Genomic DNA, 24,888 nt, shown 5'->3' on the forward strand with positions numbered 1-24,888 from the left:
GACACCACCCACTGAGGGTGGCACCATTCTCTAGGCCTGAACACTGTAGGACTGGAGGAAGTTAGCAGGCAAGCAGGCAGTGGGGGTGCACTTGTTCCTCTCTGCTCCTGACTGTCGGAATCTTCCCAGGGGCCTGCCCAGAGAAGATTCCTCCCAGGGGCCTGGGGAAGATGCTATGGCTGGCGTGAGGAAAAGAAGCTAAGTACACTGGCCTCTTTTGTCCATGCACTTTATTTATCTCAGACAAAATTCTGTCTACATAGCTGCATTCCATTCTGACACTTGGTTCCTCTCTGTCCCTTCTTTTTCTGTCTTCTCATAGCCCTAAGTAAACTCTTCTGCTATCAATTTCATCTTCATCCTCTGTTGCTTTGTCTCCTCCTCTCTTGTGTAGCAGGAATCTTAAAGGTACTTACTAATAAAATCAAACCTGAGGGCAGGTATTGGGGTGAATGCTGGAAGATCAGAGAAGCAGAACAAGCCACAGCTTCCTCACCTCGCCAGTTCCTCAGCTGGTCTTGTTTCCTCAGACTGCAAGCTTCTGAGTGCTCATCTGAATGGGTCTCAGCTGAACTGTGCTGCTCCAAACCCTATAAGATTAACCAGCCAAATACTTCTAGTTTCTGGTCTTCATGCCTTATATATCTTTTGACTTTCTGCCGTTGACTCCCTGGGATTAAAGGCTTGCTTTCTGGGATCAAAGGCATGTGTCGCCATGCTGGCTGTGTCCTTGAACACACAGAAATCTGCCTAGCTCTGCCTCCCAAGTGCTGGGATTAAAGGAGTGCACCAGCTTCTGCTATGGCTTGCTCTGACCCATTTTCTAGCCACCATTTTTGGCTCTGTATCTAGTGGCTGTCTGATCTCTGACCCCAGATAAATTTATTAGGGTGCACAATATTTTGGGGTTAGAGAACAACTTGCAGGAGTTTGAGGCATGAATTTTTCCCCCTTGGGAAACAGTTTTATTTACAAAACAAGTTTAAAATAATAACATGAAATGACAAGCCTAGGGAAGTACAGGGCTAGCTTTGGGGACCCACATATAAAGCCCAGACATATAGACAAAGGGCCTAAAGGAAAGCCAGCTATGTGAGAGGGACCTAAAATTTGAATTCCTTGTATTTCTTGCTGCCCCCACAACTGTCCTGGGGCTGAGCGTTCCGTTTCCTTTGGTTCTGTTTGGCAGCATGCTCAGCTGCCATGTCACTGAAATCGTCCTTCTTTACTTGCGCCTGCTGCTCCCGCACATATTCCTCATACTTCTGGGTCATGGCCATGGCGTCCAGCTCCAACTCCTCAGGTGCCAGCGCTACTTCCACACCTTGCAGTTCAGGGGCTGGACCTTTCCAACTCATAACCGTTGACATGTCATAAATGTGGGTTGATCCCATCGTGGCTCCCCAAATAGTGGCTGTTCTCTTCTCTGGCAATACAGTGAACAACTGAGGTGTCTCACTGCCATCCATTGCTTCCTCCGTTTTTTTCTTCCTCAGCTCAATGAGTTCAGGGGTCTCCATTCCAGCTGGCACAGATGAGAATCCTCCAGGAGTGATGAGGCCACTGTCTGCAGGTATAATAAAGCCAGTCTCACCAGGCTTGTCTTCATCATTTTCTTCCTCTTCCTCTTCTTCTGAAGACTCATCAGATGGTTCCAGTTCCCCCCCCCCCCCAAAGGGTCTGATCAATCTCTTCTTCTTCAGTTTTGGTCTGAAACTCAGCAGCATTGGTTCCAAACACATCCCCATAAAGTGGCTTCCCAGTTTCATCTACTGGGGGTTTGCCCCATCCACCAGCATGGTATCCAAAGAAACAGCTCTCAGGAATAGGGGAATTCATCCCAGGGATTTTCAGGTTCGGGTAGGATGGGGGTGGCCCATATCGCTGCATGACAATCAGCCACGGGGGAGGGACTTTGTGGGCATTGGGTCCTACTGGCATCCCTAAGGAAATCCTTAATTCATCAGATAGATCTCCAGGCTTCTCCTCCTTCAGCCGTGTCTCAAACTCCTTCCCCTCGTAATATAGGTCTCCATGGATGGTCAGCTTTGGTTTGGTCTGCCACGTAAAGAACGCATCATGCAGTTTCTGGTAGTCAATATCAATCTTCCCCATCTTGGGCCGAACCTTCTCTCTCATTTTGACTTCATGGTCTTTTGTTCTTCCTTCTCCCACAGGGCCTCTCGCATCTCCTGAATGACTGTGCGTTTGATGAAGTCTGGCAGCTCAAAGAGGGGCTTCTCAATGCCTCGTTTGCCTTGCAGGTATTTGCGCTTAAAACACCACTGGCGTGGCACAGAGACGGAGTTCCGGGTGGCTTTGAGGTGAATCAAGAGCTTAGGATCCTGTGCCGTCACATCATGCATCTCCACAACATCTGGCCGAGCCACCAGCTGCTTGAGTTCTGCCACAGTAAAGCGATTCGTTTGGCGCAACCTCTTTTTGGACAGCTTAGGGGCTTGTGGCTTCTTTTCCTGTTCATCATCACTGCTGTCATCATCACTGTCCTTCCGCTCCTCCTCAGAGTCCTTCTTAGGGACTGCAGAGTTCTCCATTTTGTCAAGTTTCTCTGGCTCCTTTTCTTCTTTTCCTTCTTCATATCAGTGAGCTTGAAAGCCTCAAAAATCCTCTTGAAAAAGATGAAGTTGGGCTCGTAGATTTCAGGCTCTTCAGTCACATATTCGATCTCAACATCAGCATCAGGGGAGTCAGAGCCTCGAGATCCAGCTGAGTCTTTCTCTCGGTCCCCAGAGCTCTCTGAAGATGTTGCCCGCACCCGCTGGGGCTTTTTCTTCTTCTTTCGGTTCCGACGCTTCCGCTTTTGCTCTTTTTTGGATATGGACGCGGTGTCTTCCTCAGTCTCTGATGCTGACTGTCCTAGAGACGAGCGAGTGTCTGTCTCCATTTCTTCTTCCTTCAGCTGCAGAATCTTTTCCAAAGCCTGGGGGATCTTGGGGCCCACAGAGGGGTCATCCATATCTATGTTCACATCCCCAGGGGTTGGGGGGAGACCCCAAGGGCGAGGAACAGGGGCCTCCATGGGCAAAACAGTGGGAGTGGGGGCCCCAGGACCTACTGGAGCAGCTACTTGAGGTCCCAGGGGAGTACAAACACCCAGCTGACCCATATCTTGAGGAGGCCTAGGGATTGCAGTGCCCATCTTGGTAATCTGCTGTCGTTCCTGCTCCATTAACACAGCTGCCTGTTGCTGTGCCTGTTTCAGCCGTTCCTCTTCTGACAACGCCACAGACTCACCAACTCGGAGAGGAGGTGGGGGTCCCGAATTTGGTGGTGGAAAGCCAAGGCCCAGGCCTGGTGGAGGTGGTGGAGGAGGTTGTAGAGGTGGGAATCCCAGAGGTGGTGGTGGCACAGGAATCCCAGACATCTGCCAGGACATAGGAGGAGCGGCTTTGTCCCCATCCTCTCCTCTTAAAACGAGTCAATTCAGCATGATGCCAGTCTGACCGGTGTAGGTCTGTAACCGCTCAACCAGCTCCTCACGACTCCCTTGGATCGGAGTTCCTATTTCTGCCAATTTGGCCTGAAGCTCCTGGGCAGCCCAGTCGCCATAGTGGCCTGGAGGTGGTGGCATCGGCAACTGTAGCATGAATCTTAAAAAGTCTTATTAATAAAAACAAACCTGGGCCTGGTATCGGGGTGAATGCTGGAAGATCAGAGAAGCAGAACAAGCCACAGCTTCCTCACCTGGCCAGTTCCTCAGCTAATCCTGTTTCCTCAGACCGGAAGCCTCGGAGTCCTCACCCAAATGGTTCTCAGTTGAACTGCTGCTAGAAGCCTGGTTTTTATACCTTATATACCTTTCTGCTTTCTGACATCACTTCCTGGGATTAAAGGCGTGTGTCACCACGCCTGGCTGTTTCCAGTGTGGCCTTGAACTCACAGAGATCCAGATGAATCTCTGCCTCCCAAGTGATAGGATTAAAGGTATGTGTGCCACCATTTTCTGGCCTCTATGTCTATCTAGTGGCTGTTCTCTGACCCAAGATAAGTTTATTAGGGTGCACAATATATTGGGGGACAAAACCACCACAGGAGTTAGCTCTCTCCTTCCACTGTGGGTCTCAGGATGAACACAGGTCATCAGGCTTGGACAGCAAGCACCTTCACCTACTAAGACATCTTCCAACCCTAACAAGGTTATAATTTAATCAACAGGTGTTCTAGTGTTGCTAGGGACAATACAGACAGTAACACACCACATGTGCGCCACTCCTCAGCCTTACTGAAGGAACCCAGTTCACCTCTGCTTTACCTCACACAAGTTCAAGTCTGTAATAGTCCTTTTTAGTCAAGAAATCTGCCTTAAAACCCAAAGCTAAGCAAAACAATATAAGGAATGTTCTAGACAGAGATAGAAAGAGATGAGGTATAAAGCTTACGCCATCTTTAACTATCCCAAGACAACTCCAAAGAGATGTGAATTACTGTTTCTGAATATAAAAAATGCAAGCATTTAAAAAATAGACATCTTGCTGGGCAGTGGTGGTGCACGCCTTTAATCCCAGCACTTGGGAGGCAGAGCCAGACAGATCTCTGTGAGTTAGAGGCTAGCCTGGTCTACAGAGTGAGATTCAGGACAGGCACCAAAGCTACACAGAGAAACCCAGTCTCCAAAAACCAAAAAAAAAAAAAAAAAAAAAAAAAAAAAAAAAGAGAGACATCTTTTAGGGCTAGATATACAGCCCATGTAGCATGACTGCCTAGGATGTTGGAGTGCCTGCATGCATGTTTAGATGTAAACAATCCCAATATTGGGATTGTTTTTGAGGGAAGGTCACACTAAAATATTTTATTTTTGTGTGATTAGTTTATAATTAAAATTTTTAAAACTATAACTTGGTATCATATGGTGATATTTTATTTGTGCTGAAATGTGATTTTATTTGTATGTTAATAAATAAAGTTGCCTGGGGTCAGAGCTAATAGCAAGCCATTTAGCAGAAGTCGGGCAGTGGTAGCACACACCCTTAATCTGATCACGTGGCAAGCAAAGTCCCTGTGTGTTCAAGGACACAGCCAGCTTGGTGACACACGTCTTTAATCCCAGTACCAACCATAGAGACCTGGAGGTCTGTATAGACAGACAGTGATGAAGAAGTCATGTGGTTGGGTTTAGAGCCCACGAGAAGGCAGAACAGAATGGCAATAAAATGGCAGTCACACAGGAGGTCTCTCATTCAGGGGAAGGACGGCAGCAGCTGGTAAGCTAACAGCTTCACTAGTGCTCTGACCTCTTGGGCTTTTAACTCTTTATTTGGCTCTGTGTTTCTCATTTAATAAGACTGTTTAGAATTACATCTACATCATCACTTAATCAATGTGATTTCATCTGAGAAACAAAGTTATACAGACTATTTTATAAAGACTCCAATGGATCTCTATACATGAATATACGCACACACATACACCTCTTTGTAAAGATGTCACAGAAGTGAGCCCGCACATATTCACTGGCACACAATCTATATCACCAGGCAAGAGAGAATTAGGAGGTGGGAGAGGGTACATCAGAGAAATGCCAGCTTCCTGATTTGTCTGCCTCTGGAGGGAGCATGCTGCATGCTGGGCCTGCCTCCCACAGTGCTCCTAGCTCAGGGTCTACAGTTGGTGACCTGCTTCAGTTTTAACTGGAGGTGTGACATTGAAAGAGAAGTGTGATACCTGTCTCTTTTCTAGGTAGTTCAGGGCTTCATCCATCATCACAGGCACTAAAGGGAAAAATATTTTTCAGAGATTGCTTTTAAAAATGAGTTAGCTAGCCCAGCATACTCCACTCACACAGGGAAGATGTGCCTGTCACCTACCAAGACCCTGTGGGATGTCACTCCGGCCACCCAGAATGTCTCTTGCTCTCATCCTAGGACTTCTCTAGAAAACCTCAATCCCTCTTCCCAATCCCAGCTGCTGACCACACACTCTTCTCAGTGAATGCAAACGGTGCATGCTTCCTTTTCTTCCGTAAGGACCCATTAGGGAAGGGACTCAAGTAGAAGTTACACCGTTTCGAAGGCATGCCAACAGACAGCTGTTTGGTAGGTGAGTTCCAGATGCTGGGTAAAGTTTCCAGCTGGCCTTTGGCAATGAGGAAGAATGTCTCTTCTTCATGTTGGTGACATGGTGGCATTTTTGCAGCAGTTACAAATGCAGCAACAGGAACCTAAAGGCACACGTGGAAAGCAAGTTACATTGACCTCTTTAATATTTGCTGTGCAGACATAATTTAATATTAATATTATTGTGCTGATACCTTAATGTTGGCGGGGCATGGTGTGGAATCGCCCAGCCCTACACAAGAGGCCTTGCTGACCCAATGCCGCCGCCCACAGCGCCACCCCGCGGCCGTGCTCCGCCATGGCAGGTACCCGACGCCATTCCCAGCACCTGCGGCTCCACAAAGGATTTGAGGGCAGGTCCCGGAGTGCAAGGCACTGGGCATCTGAGAAGTGACAGCGCGACCAGCCTCACGCCCATGCCATCTAGTGATGTCTGGAGCCTTGGACTGTTACAGTTTCCCGTTTATTTCGCGCGTGCATGTGTGTGTGTGTGTGTGCACGTGCGCACAGGCCCGTGGGGGTTCTGAGCCGTACCGACCCGGCTGTCCCCAACAGGCCTGGTCCTAAGCAGATGCTCGTGGTCGCTCGGGCTACCGGAGCTGGTGTTCACGCGGCATACCCGGGAACACGGCAGCCTCCACGGAAGGAGGTGCTTCTCTACACCAGGACTCCTGCAAGTCTCCGGGGCTGGAGCCACGTCTGCAGAGAGAAGGGCGCAGGCGCGGCGGGCTGCGCAGGCGCCTCGCGGGCGGGGCGGGCGGGGTTCAAGTGAGTGGTGACTCGCACAGAAGCGTGGGTGTGGCGCGTGGCATGACTTCAGATGCGGTATTCCCTGCAAACTCGTGTGTCTACGAGTGCATGCACCCACACCTGCTGTGACTTTGGCTGCGTGTAGTTGATGAGGCCAAACGAACCTCCTTTAACTGTGAGACACGCTCCTACTTGGTCTTAAGTTACAGGGACTGCCAATGCATCTCACTGCATGACTTCAGATGTTGCATTTCCTGCTTCAGAACTAGAGTCACATGGCTGATACGCAAGTTCATCCTTTTCTAAGTGTGTCAAGGGCCTTGTACTCCATTCCTCTTGACTAAAGCACAGTTAAGGTGACCCATGAAGACTGGTTGCTACTGTAAGGCCTTTTTATAAATATGGTTAAAACCTGAGCACGTGGAGATTGATGTCTCGGCACCACACTCTTAGGTTCTGGGTTCATGTTCTATGATGCACTGACTTACTTTAATACATTTTTTAAAAACATGTTTGAGAACTGTGGAACCACAGGAGATTTCTGGTAAGTAATGGGCTTTTGATAAAAATGCCATGCTTCAAGTCATAGTTTTTCAATTCATTTAAATTAGTAGAGCTTAATGTGTTTTCCCCTTCATAAGTGAAATACACGTGTAATCTATTTCCTTATAAACATTTAGGAAGAAAACTGCCATCCTGATGGAAGAGAACTTGGTGAATTCAGAACCACAACTCTCAACAACATAGGTGAAGATGCACTTCATTTCAGCTGGAGGGACACCCCTCTTCCCATCCTGTGTGTGTGGTCATATTTTAATTGTGCTGAAATGTGGTTTTATTTGTATGTTAGTAAATAAAGTTTGCCTGGAGATCAGAGGTCACATAGCAGAGCTATAAATAGAAGTCAGGCGGTGGTAGCCCACACCCTTAATCCGATCACATGGCAGACAGAGTCTCTGTGTGGTGAAGGACACAGCCAAATGTGACATGATCCTTTAATCCAGTACCAACCATAGAGACCTGGAGGTCTGTATAGACAGGCAGTGATGAGGAAGTGATGTGGTTGGGCTTAGAACCAATGAGAAGGCAGAACAGAAAAGCACATTTTAGACAGGAAGAAGCTCTCTCTGTGGAAGCTACAGAGTGGTGGAAAGTTAAGGCTAGTTGTGGCTATTTGCTATTGTTCTGATCTCTTTGGCTATTTCCTCAGTATTTGGCTCTGTGTTTCTTATTTAATAAGACTGTTTAGAAATTCCTCTACATGTGTGCCACTTTTTTTTCCCAGCCAGTTCTACTATGCCTAAGGCACTTAAAGATGTTAAGAGATTTTTTATCATTACACCAGCTTTGTAGTTGATCAAAACATGATTAGCTCAAATTGAGAGACAGAAGAAAATATGTGTCTGTGTTCACCAAAATATGTACAGGAATTTTCCTAGTATCTTTAGTTTTTTTTTTTTATTAGAAAACAAGGAAAAAAACAGATTATTCACGAGTAGAATATGCTGTACTTGACTTTTACATTAAAATGAATATCATATAAAAATTTAAACACTATTCCCTTTCATAGAGATCCTTTCTCTTCATAGAATACTGCAAACTGTTGATGGCAACTTTTCTCAAATTATATTATATATGCCCAGTACAACATTAATCAAAATCTTAAGATATTTTGCAGGTATCAGGAAAGAAATTCAAAACTTCATGAGAAAACAAAACAAAACAAAAAGTAAGAGTCAACAGAATCCAAAGACTAAATCTGGCGTTATTTAGTTCACAATTATCTATAAAATAGAAGTGATTAAGAAAGTGTATGCGGAGGTGGGTCCCACACAGAATCAACGTGAGGATCGAGAAACGTTACTTCTTGTCCGGGCGGATCTACCCCGGCCACAGCATGATGTTCGTCCACAATGACTGCAAGGTGTTCCGATTCTGCAAATCTAAGTGCCATAAAAACTTCAAGAAGAAACGGAACCCACGCAAGGTCAGGTGGACTAAAGCCTTCCGGAAAGCAGCTGGCAAGGAGCTCACTGTGGACAACTCATTTGAATTTGAAAAACGTAGAAACGAACCTGTGAAATACCAGCGAGAGCTCTGGAGTAAAACTACTGATGCAATGAAGAGGGTTGAAGAGATCAAGCAGAAACGCCAGGCTAAGTTTATAATGAACAGGTTGAAGAAAAACAAAGAGCTACAGAAGGTTCAGGACATCAAAGAAGTCAAGCGGAGCATCCATCTTATCTGGGCTCCTCCTGCAGGCAAAGGAAAGCAGCTGGAAGAAAAAATGGTACAGCTGTTGCGGGAAGACGCTCCACAGGGAGGTATCAACTGATGTGTCCAATGAAGAATAATATTAAGGAACCATATTTCAGGGGGAATGTCCCAAGATTGATACAAATCTTCATTGTATCAAGATTCACACCATGGTTCTTTGGTTCGATGTGATTTGGTCCTTATGGGTTTATCTTCTCTAAATTTAGTCTCAAGTGTGACAGTGTTGGTAGGTAGTGTCACTTTTAAGACACAAAGCTTATAATGAATCTTCTCTGCCATTGGAAGTGCTGTCTTCTTGAAAGTTTAATGCTGTCCTGGAACCCTTTAGTCCCTGCATCAGGACTATTGTCAGAGAGCAAGAAAGCATCCTTGTCACTCTGTCTGGATTTCTCTCACACCATGTGCTCTCTCCTAAATGCCCCATCCATGAGGCCATTTGTTATGATGTGACATTATCAGGATGCCACAAGCAGAGGACAAACAGTTGAAACTAGGCCACTTGTCCTTTCAAAACAGTGAGCACCAGAAAATAGTCCTGCATGGCTGATTATGGTAGTACACAAGAGTTTGGGGAGGCACACTGCCATTGCTTTCAATCTCTCTACTATCTTCTATCTATCTATCATCATTGCCTATCATTTATCTATCTATCTATCTGTCATCTATCTATCTGTCTATCTATCTATCTATCTATATTGCAATCATCTATCTATTTCTATCAGTCTACCTATCAATCTATGCTTGTGAAAATCTGTTGTTCCTTACAGATAACAGTCAGTTATGGCATGAGCCTTAGAATGTTGACATCAGTGGTCTGTCACCCTGACTACTACAGAGTGCTCAGACTTCAGAGTAGTTGGTCTCCAACTGCTGTGGCCATCTTTGGTGTTTAGTGCCAAGAAAGGAAAAGATAATTTCAAGTTCATTGAAAGGTTCTCCATTCTAGGCTCTCCTGTAAAGGTATTTTTTAATTACTAGTTTTGATTCTCATGACAAACTAATTGCATCAGGAAGTATTCTATATCTATCATTTATCTATCTATCTATCTATCTATCTATCTACCTACCTATCTATGCATATATCTATATTTATGCTTATCTACCTATCTATCATCTAATTTATGTCTGTCTGTCAACTATCTATCTATCTATATCCTATCATTTATATATTTCTGTCTATCAATCTACCTATCAAACTAAGGTTGTGAAAATCTGTTGTTCCTTACAAACACTGGTGGTTCAACAGTTGTTCAAAAATAATTTTTCAAAGCCAAAAGGTGGAAGGAAATGAATATGTCACTTTGTCAGTTATGGCATGAGCCTTAGAATGTTGACATCAGTGGTCTGTCACCCTGACTACTACAGAGTGCTCAGACTTCAGTAGTTGGTCTACCAACTGCTGTGGCCATCTTTGGTGCTTAGTGCCAAGAAGGGAAAAGATAATTTCACATTCATTGAAAAGTTCTCCATTCCAGGGCTCCACTGTAAAGGTATTTTTAATAAGTAGTTTTGATTTTTCATGATAACTAATGGTATGAAGAAGTATTCTCTCTTGATTTCTGCAGATCATGTGAGCCAATTCTTAACTTAGCCATGGCTTCATGAAAAGCTACCCATGTTAGTAATATTTTCTACCTATCCCCTAAATATGGTTATCATGTCAGAGGAAGTATGTTCTAGGCTACACAGGAGAATAGTATCTGTAAATCTACAAAATTATCTGTTCAAGTTATGAGAGGTGGTTATTTTCTGCTCCTTCTAATTGTTTTACCCACTATGACCACAAAGTTTTGTTGGAAATGATCAGATTTTATATAAAATATAAAAACTCTCTGGTTTTCAGCAAATTGTTATGTTTTCCAACATATATTGTGTTCTTTAGAATCTATTTCCCCATATTTTAACATTGATTCAGATTAGACAGGAATGACTTTCCAAACGTCATTTACTTTCAAATTTATCATGAAACTGAGTTGGTACTATTTTTTAACATATCTTTACATGTGTGAGAACAACCATTAACTGTTTGATTCTCTCTTTGATGCATTGATTCACAGGTATCTTAAAGCTAAATGACAGCTATGGCGTTTCTGTGCATATTCCTTGAAAGATATATGTCTTGGGAAGAGTAATATTCACTTGAAGAAATATATATTTTGAATATTCAAACTGTATGAGCATGGCACAGTAAAGAAACCACTGAAAATGCTGCTTCATAATTACAGAGAAGAATTTTATTGTGGATAAGAAAGAATGTTCAGAGGCATCTGGAAGAGTTCAAAGCAGAAATAAAAAGAAACAGACTTGATGAGACCAAAACAGTCTGTGAGAGAAGGGAGAATAGCAAAAGAGAGTAGTGGAAACGGCTGGGGCAGGGGAAAGACCTCGACTTCATAAAGAGAGCAAGGGGAGTTCTAGAATATTTTGGGAGCTTGCATAGTGCAGAAGGTGGGGGTGTTTGTGAAGGGACAGGAAAGTAGATGGGGGTGTGAGGTATATAGCAAGTACTTTTGAATAGAGACACAGGGGACCTGGAGGCAGCATGGGTGTTGATAGCAGCCTCAGGTCATTGGAGAGCCATATGTCCCTCTTGCCAGAGGCAAGGGAAATGTCTCCTTTTGCTGTTCAAGAACCATTTTACAAATTTACAAATGAATGTTAATTTTTTGTTTTTTGTTTGTTTGTTTTGTTTTGTTTTGTTTTCTAAGCACCAGAGATCCTTCTATAGTCCATCTTGTGCTGGGCAAAGACTGACATGTCTGGATATATGTTCTCCCTGAGACCTGACTTATTTAAATCATTAGGAAACCCCTCCCCCCTTTTTAAAATTTCTTTACCATTCATTTATGTCAGCCTACAAAGGAGTGGGTTAGTTATGGCATTTTAATACACAGATTACTTTCTTATTTGTTTTCTTTACCACACTCCAGCATCAGTCATTTTAAAACAGAATTATATTCTACATAATGAACTATGAGATTTATACAGTATCTTCCAGGTTGTTTCAGTCACAATCCTTTGTGCCTCTAGGCTTTACTTCTTCTAAGCATGCACCTCTCCTCCATAGTCTCCAAAGCTACCCGACTTCCCTGTGCATGCAGCTTTCTGACTGTCTCGCTAAGACACATTCGTCTTCAAAGTCTCCTGTGATTCTCGCATCTGTTAGACTCTAAGGTTCTCAGTGTTAATGATGTCTGCATGCTCTTTTATCACAGGGACCTTTGACAGGTTAGAAGACTTAGGATTGGGAGTCTGGGGGGAAGTCTGCATTTCACAAGGTTTGCACAAACATTCCTCCTATTACTGCACACACATCATTGCAGTTAGGGTTGGCAATGACATCCAAGTTGCTGCTCCAATGGCCAATTTTCAGGAGTCACCTACCTTGGCCCTCATTTAATGTTAGCCATTGATCTCTCCTTTCCTGTGAATCCCTCTAGTGTGTGAGTATTTCTTCTCTCCAACAGGATGCCTTGCAATGTGTTACTATTATTTCTAAATCATGAATAATGTTAATAAATCCAAATTCTTTTTTAAAAAAATTGATATTTTATTGTTCAATTTTTAAAATGATTTAAAATGAGATAGAATTACATCACTCAGCCCTTTCCTTACTCTAGACTAGTGGTTCTCAACCTGTGGGTGTAGGGGAAAGGGGCTGGCTAACGAAACCCACCATGACCCTGGAGCCCAGAACTAGGGAAAGATGGCTCAGATCAGGGCAGAAAGAAATACAGTTTGACTCAGTCAGATCAGAGTCATCTTTGCCCCTGGCCAACTGACTTGTGAAACCAACCAGTTACAGAGCAGGATAGTAGAACCCTGGGCCTGGGGTTGACTTAACCCCCAAGACTTCCTGTGTAAACCACCCTGCCTAGTCATTTAGAAAAAAGGCTGTTCTCTCCACTCTGGTAGAGGCAGCTACTCTCCTGGACTCATCCTTCCCAAATAAATCTCTTTCTCAAAAGAGTTTTGGGTATGAAGACCTTCATTCACTGGAGCACAGAACAACCTTGCTGGGATGTCCCATAGTGGATTGAGCAAGGGGGAGCTGAGCAGAAGATCCTTGCTGAGATGTCCTTCAGTGGACAGAGCAAGAGAGAGCTGGTAACACTGAGCTGGAGAAGATTGCGGATCTCCAGGAGAGGAGCATGATTGCTATATTCTGCAGGAAGACCATCCCCCATCACACAAGGTATAGCCTGACTTTCCTGAACAGTCAGGACACCCTTCCCTGCTGAAGCAGTTTCAAGCCTGACTCTCCCAAGAAGTCAGAAAAGCTTCCCTTCCAAGGTTGGGCTGCTTCTTTGCAGTTCCAGCTATCAGAGCTGTGCTAAACAGTTCCAGGTGTCTGGGACACCTTTAGGGTACAGATGTTGTTCTAAGCAGCTCAAGGTGTCCAGGATACTTCATCCTCCAGGACTGAACTGTATCCATGCAGTTCCAGCCATCAGAGCTGTCCTAAGCAGCTCAAGGTATTTCCTGACTCCCCAGGTAGTCAGGACACCAAACCCACAGAGTTGCAAAACTCACCTTTTGCAACCAATTTACCTACAGTGGGTAGGGACCTCTTTGGGGTCCCTTATCAGATATTCTGCATATCAGATATTCACATTAGGATTCATAACAGTAGCAAAATTATAGTGACAAAGTAGTGATAAAATAATTTTATAGTTGGGTGTCCCCACAACATGAACTGTACTAAAGGGTTGCATCATTAGAAAGGCTGAGAATGACCTCTCTACCAGCTACCCTTGTTCAAACTTTTCCCATGCCCCTCAAGTTGATACCTTCTGAAAAAGAACTCACTCCTGCAATCTGTTCCCAATGCTTCTTTTCCTAAGCAACCTCTTCTTTTCTGTTACATTTTAAAACTGTTGATAACTCAACAGAGTCCTGTTGGAGAACTGAGCCTGTGTTTTAATATCATTCACCCTTTGAAATTAGGTATCAATTAACAACCACTGGATACCTGTTCTGTTAGTTGGATACCTGGACCAGGAGAAGCCTTTTTTTTTTTTTAAACATGGAAACCCTTCAGGAGAAAGCCACAGGAAGGATACATTGAACCTTGCCATTAAAAGGCTCCATGGAACTCAGAAGAGGCTGGAGAAGAAAGAAACAACACCTCTTCTTGTTCAGTGATGCTTTGATTGCATCTAATAACCTGTGAGTATGTGCATTATGCCTTCCTTACTATGAGAGGCTACACTTTGTTTAGGCCTTACTGTTCAAAACTACAAAAGTTTTTTTTTTTTTAATTTCTTTTATTTTTTGAGATTATACTTCATTATCATTACCCCTTTCCCTTTCCACTTGACAAGTCCTTGCATATTCCCCCTCTTGCTCTCTTTGAAAATCATAGCTTCTTTTTTATTAATTGTTGCTCCATATATGTGTACATAAAAAATACATATATAGGGTTGGGGATTTAGCTCAGTGGTAGAGCGCTTGCCTAGCAAATGCAAGGCCCTAGGTTCAGTCCTCAGCTCCAGCAAAAACAAACAAACAAACGAACAAATAAATAAACAAACAAATAAATAAAAATATACTCATTCTAAATTAATGTATTTTAAAAAAATACATGCATATATAATACATATGTATTTTAAACTTTACATATGTTAGACACTTGTATATATGTTTTCAGGGCTGTCTATATGCTATTGGGTAACCAATTGTTCTGCTGTTTGATCCTGGGGAAAGAATAGCAGCAAACTTGAAAAGGAGGCAGGTGTGGTAGCACATGCCAGCAATTCCAGCATTTTGGAAGCTGATTTATGAGTATTGCAAATTTGTGGTCTTATGGACACATCTTCTCAAAGTAAAATATTAAAAACATGATAATCAGGGGCCCTCTTGCTTGGTGTTTGCAGATAGATTATAGAAGCAAGAGGGGAAATCCCAGATTATGATGGTTGCTCATAAGGGGCCACACATGTGAACCTCTGTGAGCTCATAACTTCTCAAGTAGTATGAAAAGATGAGAAGCAGCTACTATCCCCAAACCAATCAGGGGAAACTGCAGATATCAACTAGGTCCAGCTTAATGATCATGAGGATGACATAGAAAACTGCTGTGATTGAAGCTTTATACATGGTGATATTTTGTCACATAGAACCATGGAGGTATTTTTTCCAGGATCACCTCTCCAGAGGATCATAGCCTTCATATACTTTGAAAGGTATGAAATAGGTATTGGCCTTATCAAGTAAATATTTTAAAGGTGTGTTCTCATACACACATAAGTAGACTGGAGGACAGGCATCAATGAAACAGTTCATTCGGTTTTGGGGGTAAACTTTCTGGTCATCAGTGATTAATATTGCTGAAGATCTATTTCACAAATGGTGAGAAGAATGAAGGGTGCAGGAGAGAGTTCTGCTCTACATTCTAGATATAACCAACTGGGTCCATTTTCCTTTCAACCCTGAACAGTCACCCAAAGTTCCCAGTCTAGACACTGATGATGGTCAGTTAGTGTCCAACTGTGGCAAGAATGAATGATTAAATGGCCTGGCTGTCTACCAACTTGTCCATCTTCCTTGACATTTCTCCTCAGCACCCCTTCATACCACGGTTGGAAATCCTCATATTTTAATTTGAAAAGATAGTAAGCCAAGTGGTGGTGGTGCATGCCTGTAATCCCAGCACTCAGGAGGCAGAGGCAGGTGGATCTCTGTGAGTTCGAGGCCAGCCTGGTCTACGGAACTAGTCCAGGACAGGCTCCAAAGCTACAGAGAAACCCTGTCTCGAAAAAAAAAAAAAAAAAAAAAGATAGTAATACACTCATTTGAAATAAATAAAACATACTGATAATTTTCCATATGAGTGTAGTTTGTAAATGTAAGTGAAATTAACTGTGTTGGTTTTTTTAAGAATAAATGAAAGTAAAGTGGTTGACTTTCTTTTTTTTTTTTAATTTATTTTTATGTATACAACATTCTGTCTGCATATATGCTTGCAGACCAGTAGAGGGCACCAGATCTCATTACAGATGGTTGTGAGCCACCATGTGGTTGCTGGGAATTGAACTCAGGACCTTAGGAAGAGCAGTCAACTCTTAACCTCTGAGCCATCTCTCCAGTCCCATGGTTGACTTTCTTAAAAGACAAAATATTTGCTCTCCTTCTGTTGTGTTACAATGGTAATTAAAACTATTTTGAGATTGCCATTTATATTAAGGAAAGAGGATTATCAAGCTTATAAGAGATGATTTTCATTATTTACATTTTCAAGGCAGATTATCCCTTAACACAAGCATTGGAATTAGAGGTTTCCAGTTTAAGCATTTCATATTATATATGTGTATGTATATATACATATATAATTGTGTATTAATATATATGCAATTAGATGTCTTGAAGGTGAAAAGCAAATGGAAATATAGATGTTTCATATATTTGAGACATGTGTATGTCTGTGAATCCTGAAATGAATGTTACATGCTATGCTTGCATTTTGACTAGAGCATGCTCCATTAGATGTGGTGCACAATCTTTCATGGGAGTATCATATTAGTCTTCAGACGTTTTTGATTTGAGAAGATTGACATGTAGGATTTTTGAACCAGAAGTTATACTTTATGACATAGTATCCTCTGAATCTGAGAGAGAGCAAATCATTGTCTTCAACTATGTAACCACCTATTAGCCCACTAGTCTCCAATGGAGAGTTCCATGCCCAGGTTCACACAACAAATGCCCCGACTAAAACACAGTCAATCATAAAAAATTTAAAAAAATAAAAAAAAGTACAAGAAAGTATGGGTGTGGGAAGGAGAGTGGTCAAGAGATAGAAGGGAAAGAAGATAGAGTAATAGAAAATAATCAGAACACATTGAATACTCATGTGAAATTATCAAAGAACAAGCTCCATATAAAAAGAAAGAAAGAAAGAAAGAAAGAAAGAAAGAAAGAAAGAAAGAAAGAAAGAAAGAAAGAAAGAAAGAAAAGGAAAGGAGGAAGGAAGGAAGGAAGAAAGAAAGAAAGAAAGAAAGAAAGAAAGAAAAGAAAGGAAGAAAGAAGAAAATCAATGCTCCCAAGACAATTGTTTCTCAAGAACACTTTTGGGGGTTGGGGATTTAGCTCAGTGGTAGAGCACTTGCCTAGCAATCGCAAGGCCCTGGGTTTGGTCCTCAGCTGCGGAAAAAGAAAAAAAAAAAAAAAGAACATTTTTGATAGCATCAGAATGCTTGATAGGAAGACGTATTTGTAATCATTTGACTAGGTTACTGGAGAACAGAATCCTGTTTGTGGTTAATTGTATGAGAAGCACATCGTGGGTTTACTAAAGGAGCAATTGTACTGAGCTCAGACTCTCCTGAGCAATTGCTCACATGACTTGCTAGGACAGAGAGAGGGACAACAGAATATGAATTTTATTAAGTTAGGCAACATTTCTATATTGTTTATTTGGAAGATATCATTAAATGTAATTATTTAAGTAAAACATAAAACATTTAACTAATGTTCTGGTATTGAAGTTATTGAAGTAAACAAGCAAAAATGCCAAGACTTTAAAATACACAGTATGGTCATTCTAAACACTCACCAATCAGAAAAAAAAAAAAGACCAGACTATGGCCATTCTTGGCCATTGAAAAGTACGAGCCTCATAACTTCTTTCAGCACAGGCTTTGCTGAGGGACATCTACCATGGCATGAGCCCTGCCTGTGTGATAGAAATGGATGAGTCTTCCTCTGCTCTGGGCAGGAAGAACTCCTGGCCTGGCCTGTCGGAAATTTTGTGGCTACCTTTCGGTAAGACCTACAGCTTGGACTTGTGTTCACACGAGGCCAGATGTGGAAATTGTGGGTCAACTTAATGCTGTCCAATTCACAGGAAAAAAATAATAAATGAACCAGAATGTTTACAGATTAAGAAACCATATTAGTCTGATTGTATACTCCCATGATAACCCTAGTTTGTACTTTCCACCACACACATTTCTTTCTTTTTTTTTTTAAGATTTATTTACTTATTATGTATACAACACTCTGCCTCCATGTATGCCTGCACACCAGAAGAGGGCACCAGATCTCATTATTGATGACTGTGAGCCACCATGTGGTTGCTGGGAATTGAACTCAGGACCTCTGGAAGAGCAGTCAGTGTTCTAAACCTCTAAGCCAACTCTCCAGCCTCACATTTCTTCATGTAACTAGACTCCTTAGATTTTCACCTATGATGCTCATCAGGACTCCACAAGATCCTTGGGGCAGAAATGAGATGCAATCTGTTCTTTGAAGGATATAGACAGGACAAGGCCTTACTCCATTCCCCACATTCTTCTTCCCAAAATGATCTGATAGTCTCTGGATTTTGAAAGTACACAAATTGATCTCACTCCAATAGTATTGTGTAATATAAATTTGAAAATTACCTCCTACAGTCCTAAATTAATTTTCCAAAAAAATTATAGTATTTAACTGTACAGATAAACCTAGTTACTCATTAAAAGCTCAGGTTCTTGAATATTTGTATAGTGAAATATCATTGGTGTCTATAGTAAACACATGAAGACCAGTGTCATTAGACCATCAGAATCAGAGTTAATTTGTGGAATGCAGGTAAATATCAAATTCACATTCTTATTTTTCATGAGAGGATCTGATCATGGTGTACCAAGAATACCTTGAGTGCAATCATGGAATCACAGGGATGGTGCAGCACACACCTGCTGTGGGAACGCGTACAGCAGTGTTCATCTTTCTTTTCCACATGAAGAATTCATCATATACAACCCCCCAATTTGGACTCTCCTCATTCCTCTATCCAAACTTCTAGCCTCATTCCAGAATTTACTCAACTAACAAACACTTGCAGGTTTTATAAACTTTCTATGTTCTGTGAGTTTGCTCTTTACCCAAGAAAAACATTTCCACAGAAATCTTTGAGAAAGATCATCTTTGTGTCATCCTCTAAATACACTCTTTTCCCTTGTTAATATTCCTGAAGATTATCTATAGTTAATACTTAGTGTTTCTCCCACATTGAATATGAAAGGAAGTATTGGATTTATGAAGAGTTTCATGACATTTCCATTAAACTTTTCTTTTTATGAAGGAGTGGAATTTGGAAGTCATATTTAGACTAGTTTACATTCAATTGAGTATGTATCAGTGTCTTCAACCATGCACATCACTAAGTGTCTTTAAAGTTCCAGCTACGGCACTTTTGCATTTGGTGATATTAGATGATTACATAGACAACAGTCCATGTACATGTGAAGGTTGGGACTCACTGGTATAACCCACCCTTCTGATGAAACTGGTTGCAGGCAGAATATAAAGTGGATGAGCAGGTAATTGTAGAAACATGAAATGTGCTAGTCTTTGGGCAAAAACCAGTCCGTAGTTCCACAGGAAGTTACATAGAACATGTAATCCATGTGGCTATGCAGCTCCAAACATGGATGTAGAACTATTGAAAAAGAGAGAAGAAAAGTCTGGTCACAAATGTTTTTTACAGCAAGGATCATTATTTTCAGAATGTGGAAACTACTCACATATTAAAGTTGTGAATGGAAAAACAATACCTGGTACAGGGTTGTGGGCAAGGGGAAATAAAAATAGTGAAATGCACGGCCAACCTCCACACTATAATGAACTTTTTATTAAGGAAGATTTCCCATGAAATAACAGGTCAATCAGAATCCAGTCATGTGGAGAATGCCACCTAACCCTGCATCCTCATTGATGACAACTGGCTTCAATAATTTTATGAGGAGTAGTCTTAAAATTTTTCAGTATAATTGTTTTAAGAGTCTCATTTTGTTTTCACTTTTAACATTACAGTTCCATGGAACAGAAAGATCAGTGGTATTTTTATCTCCAACATATTTTACTAGTATCCGTATTTTTATTCCTTGGTGGTATAGGAACGGTAGTAAAATACTTTTGGAGATAAAATGATATAATCTGATAGACTGTCTCCAAATGTGGTGCTGATTAGATGATCCCTGACTACTGTTTCATTTTCTTCTGTTAATATGCATATTTTATTTAATTTTGAGGAAGTCCTGCTTACCATGCTCTTCGTCATCTCCTCTTTAATCTATATATTGGGATAAACTGTTCTTCCAGACTTATTTTAAACTCCCATTGATACAGGTACCTCTACCATCCACACTCAAACCAATCACTACTTCCTATGAAATCAAGCAGGTCCCTGCCCTTCCCTGTCACACAAAATATTTTGAGGATTGGATATGCTTCCAAAATCACATTTTAGGGCAATGTGCTATTTCCTATGGGAGGCTAGCTTTCACCTTTTAAAGGGTTCGTATGAGGAGGAGAAAGGGATAAGAAAATGTTAAATAGAAACATAGCAAAGAGGAGAAAGACAGAAACACAGGATATTTTCTGGAGGACCTGGATCAAAACCCACCAGCCCCTTCTGCCTCTTCAAAAGGGATTTTTATAATGTCAAGGAGTAGGGCAAAAGACCTCCTCCTGGCTAGATCAAAGCACACTGTACAGCCAAGTGTAGGCCCTTCCAAACACCTGGTAACCACACCTGTGGTCAAATCATCCCCTTATGTAGCCCTTCCAGGTAAAGCAAGCTCAAATTCTTGGACTCTAAGTAAGTTCTTACTAGAAAACCTCTGTGGGTCTCTACTGCTCCCACTTTTTAATACACTAAAGGGTCCCTCAGACCCCTCAGAGGGACTGTGCCTGCCTTAGGTCGTCCTTCTTTACTAATCTTTACCTATCGTGGAGATAAACTTTCTATCAAGCATATTCTGTCATAGGTAGCAGCCAGCAAGAAGAACTTTACCCATCCCTGACTACCAGCCTTTGGCAGGGGGAAGTACAGAGCTTAACTCAGCTCTGACTCAGGTCCCTACTAAGAGTAATTTGAATAATCATAGCAATCCCTATGGCTGCCACCCCCCTCTCCAGTAAAGAGGATGACCAAGATGGAATGTCCTTTTTGTATGGGTCTAAGATGTCTATAACAGCCTTAGCTGTGCCAAGTCCTTTTTTAAATCAATAAGCTCTTGATGTAAAGGCATCAAATAAATCAATAAATTCCTGATGCAACTGCATCAAACATGCAGCACTATTTGTAATAGCCAGAACCAGGAAACAACCTAGACGCCCGTCAACTGAAGAATGCATTAAGAAAATGTGGTACATGTGCACAATGGAGTACTACTCAGCAGAGAAAAACAATGACATCATGAGGTTTGCAGGCAAATGGATAGAACTAGAAAACATCATCCTGAGTGAGGTAACCCAAACCCAGAAGGACGAACATGGTATGTACTCACTCATAAGTGGATTCTAGATATAAAGCAAAGAACAATCAGACTGCAACCCACAGAACCAGGGAGGCTATATTGCAGGGGGTGAGGGGACCCTGGGATGACTGTGGCTTGTAATACGTTTTGGTTTTACTCAATTACTGGGCAAGCATCAATGAAACATTTCACTATTAGGATAAGAATTTGTACTGTATCAAGCTGCTAATAGAAAAACAAACAAACAAACAAATTAATTAATTAATTAAAAAAATAAATAAGCTGATGCAACTGCATCAAACCTAAAGACTCCCTTAGATTCAAACCATGGTTCATTAATATTATGGGTGACTTTGCCATTCTGATAGACAACCCTACCCACCCACCCAGAAGTTCCTTTCTGAGAAGGAGAAACCTGAAGAGCTTCCAGTTTTTGAGAAAGAGGAATTACTAAGTTTTACAAGCATTTTAGATCCTCCCTTGTCTCATCCCAAGACTTCTGTTCCTTAAACTGGGCTCCATGGCCAAGAGAGAACTGACCCTGATTGAATGATGTAAAACATTCTCATCTACCTACAGCTCTGGCAGAGCAGAGGGTTTTGTTCTGCCTGTATCTGCCTCAGGGAAAATCCCCCGCCCCTGCTGCTCAGGATTTAGATCTAAACTGTCCTGAATTAATGCCCACAGGCTAAAAGCTTCCACTGGAAATTTTTCCGGCCCATGTTCCTCATGATATTGTTTCATTTTTGACTCTGATTCTCCCCCAGGAGTCTGTGTCCAGAGTCCCATAGTCAGGGAACCAAGGACACAGCTCTTTTACGAACCCCAAGACCCTCTGCACTTGTTGCTGTTCTACCTGAACTGCCCTAGTTTTCAAACTCTACAAGAGAATATACAAACATCTGCTTACTATTTCCCTGCCCTATAGCAGCTTTTCTTTCTCAGACGGCTAAGTCCACAGTGGCTGCTTGTTCCTGGATGCTGTTTTCAGATCCAGCACTAGCAACTTCTACTCTTACCTTAAGTTTCTTCCTACACAATATTCCTATACCTAAACCCTACATTTTTTTTCTTAATTTAATAGATAGAAATTGAGAGAGAGAGAGAAAGAGAGAAACCAAGACAGAGAGAGATACTTGCTGTGGCCTAACTTTTCTATATACAGTTTTTGCCCCTGAAGAAGCAAACATGAGGCAAGATTGATCCCCATTAGCTAGAGAGCTAAAACAAAAGAAATAAATCTTGGTTAAATACTGAAGACTGAGTCAGGTGGTTCCAACCACATACATTTCCAAGGTAAGTATTCTTACTGGAATTCAGTTTTTTTCCCAGTCCTTATTGCTTACATAGAGACTTATGTGTTGTTTCTACTATTCCTTATTTATTTTAAAATAGATTATCATAAAAAATTTTAAGCAAAATATCAAGAATTTTATTCACTCTCCATACTCAACTGCTTGATCATAATTTACCTCTATGAACCCGTCATCTGCTCCTTCTCTTTGTTTCATACTGTGCATTTTCTGACCTGCTTTTGAAAAACAGCTCATCACCATGTGAATCTCAAGGCATAAGGACATCCTTTCATGTAACTTCAGTTTAGAATCTACCTTTAGACATTTAACATTGCTCTCTCTCTCTCTCTCTGTGTGTGTGTGTGTGTGTGTGTGTGTGTATGAGAGAGAGAGAGAGAGAGAGAGAGAGAGAGAGAGAGAGAGAGAGAGAGAGAGAGAGGGAGGAGAGAGAGAGAGAGATCATGTGTGTAAATAGTCCTTAGGATAAATCTCATGACTTCATACACACTAGACAGTTCTGTCGTTGAGTTACACCGATGTCTATTCATATACTTGTTTGCTTTTCTGGTTTGTTTTTCTAATTTTTCTAGTTTTGTTCCCATTCCACTACTGTATTCACTGACAATCAGCAGTTTAGCTCTTATGTAGAATGCTGACCATTGAAAAACAACCTTTCCTACTATAAAAACAGGATGGAATCCAGCTGAAAGTATCTCCACCTTTCTGACTTGCTGTGGATGATTGATTGGTAAATAAAACACTGATTGACACAGACGTTTATATTATTTAAACTGCTTGGCCATTAGCTCAGGCCTACCATTGTCTAGCTCTTACTCTTATATCAGCCCATTTCTATTAATCTATACTTTGCCACGTGGCTCATGGCTTACTGGCACCTCACATTTTCCTTGTCCTGGCTGCCGCTGGCTGTGTCCCCTCCTGCCTTCCTGCTCTCCTAATTCTCCTCTCTCTTAGTCCCACCTATACTTCCTGCATGGCTACTGACCAATCAGTGTTTTATTTATCAATCAATCATTCACAACACTGACTTTTATATAAAACACATTTAGAGTCAATATTCTAACGTGTCACTGTTGAACTCGAGTAACCAAGGTCTGTCTGATGAAGATAGTTTAGGTCATGCAGCAACTGGTTCTACATGCCAGGTCCCCATCATACACAACAGTCCTTAATGAGAAAAGTGTTGTATAAAAGTAATTTCTAGCCTGTAATGTAAGTCATGAGAACACTCTAGCTAGCTTTTCTGAACCAGATGTGTCTTCAGGGTAGAGCAGAGCAAAATGACCAGTAGGGAACTGTTCTTTTGCCCCTGCTGGCTTGATTTCAGCCAAGGCAAATGTTCAGTATTATACACAAGAAGTCTCCCTGATACCTTAAAACACCATTGAAAATGAGACCTAATTCTTTTAAAATAAAATTATCTACCAATTTTCATCCAAGATTCTGTTGCTTTTATATTTTATCCTGCAATATTTTAACCAGTACCCTTTTGTGTAGTGTGGGTGATTAGCTATAGATATCTTTCAGTTTTCTTCATGTGACAATGTGTTTATTTCCCTCTTATTCTTAAAGAGATATTATCAGAACATAGAACATTATTTTGACTTTTTAGTTCTTAAATATCATCCATCATTTTTCTTTCTCCATGTTTCCCAGTCAGCAATGATCCTTCATACATATTTTTATCCACTTCTTTGAAGGTTTTCTTTGATTTTCTATTTATAACTTGGCCTTTTGAGGTTCTTTGAATCATCTTTACACTTAAAATAAACCTGTAATTTTTTCTTGGTACAAATTGGGGAATTTTTTTTTAAGCTATTCTTACTTTAGGACTATTTTGCCTCCTAATTTTCTCATTTAAATTCTTAGGATTGAACATAGATCCCTCAGACTATTTATAATTTTAAACACATAGAGGCAGATGATTTCTGAAATTATCTTTCATAATTTCATACAAGAATACAAATCCACTGCCAACTTACCTACACCACTCCCAAGATACTCCCCAAATCTCTCTCTCTTTCTCTCACTGTCCTATTGACTTCGATTACACATGTAGAACATATTGACTTTTTAAACTTAATCTTGTGCAGATAATAATTAACTGTGCTGTCCTCATGAGTCAACAGCTATGCTACAGCTGGAAGAAAGCATTTCACTGCATGACTATATGTTTTTAAATAATATGTTTTGAAAATTATACCTTTTTAGTGATATCAATCA

General features: G+C 41.4%; 4 protein-coding genes across 4 annotated transcripts in view; 1 reads left to right on the top strand and 3 right to left on the bottom strand.

Moving 5' to 3' along the window:
- Ankub1 (ankyrin repeat and ubiquitin domain containing 1) overlaps window positions 1–24,888 on the bottom strand; it is a gene marked incomplete at its 5' end in the record, with an annotated part of 90,346 nt that overhangs the window by 39,611 nt on the left and 25,847 nt on the right.
- On the bottom strand, window positions 931–5,877 carry LOC118585491 (splicing factor 3B subunit 2-like). Its single transcript, XM_036190157.1, is given in 6 exon segments — window positions 931–1,664; window positions 1,666–2,144; window positions 2,147–2,582; window positions 2,585–3,598; window positions 5,683–5,729; window positions 5,826–5,877. Coding segments are annotated over 6 exon segments (2,589 nt in total). The 3' UTR covers window positions 931–1,103.
- Window positions 5,128–6,761, bottom strand: LOC118586368 (dolichyl-phosphate beta-glucosyltransferase-like). The gene is made up of 2 exons (XM_036191534.1): window positions 6,269–6,761; window positions 5,128–6,178 (listed from the first exon to the last, which is right to left on the bottom strand). Exons 1-2 carry the CDS (start codon window positions 6,455–6,457, stop codon window positions 5,900–5,902), a joined length of 468 nt encoding a protein of 155 aa, XP_036047427.1. The 5' UTR covers window positions 6,458–6,761; the 3' UTR covers window positions 5,128–5,899.
- Window positions 8,638–9,159, top strand: LOC118585492 (probable ribosome biogenesis protein RLP24). Its single transcript, XM_036190158.1, has one exon. It carries the CDS (start codon window positions 8,638–8,640, stop codon window positions 9,157–9,159), a length of 522 nt encoding a protein of 173 aa, XP_036046051.1.

Source organism: Onychomys torridus, chromosome 6, assembly GCF_903995425.1.
Source record: "Onychomys torridus chromosome 6, mOncTor1.1, whole genome shotgun sequence".
NCBI lineage: Eukaryota > Metazoa > Chordata > Mammalia > Rodentia > Cricetidae > Onychomys > Onychomys torridus.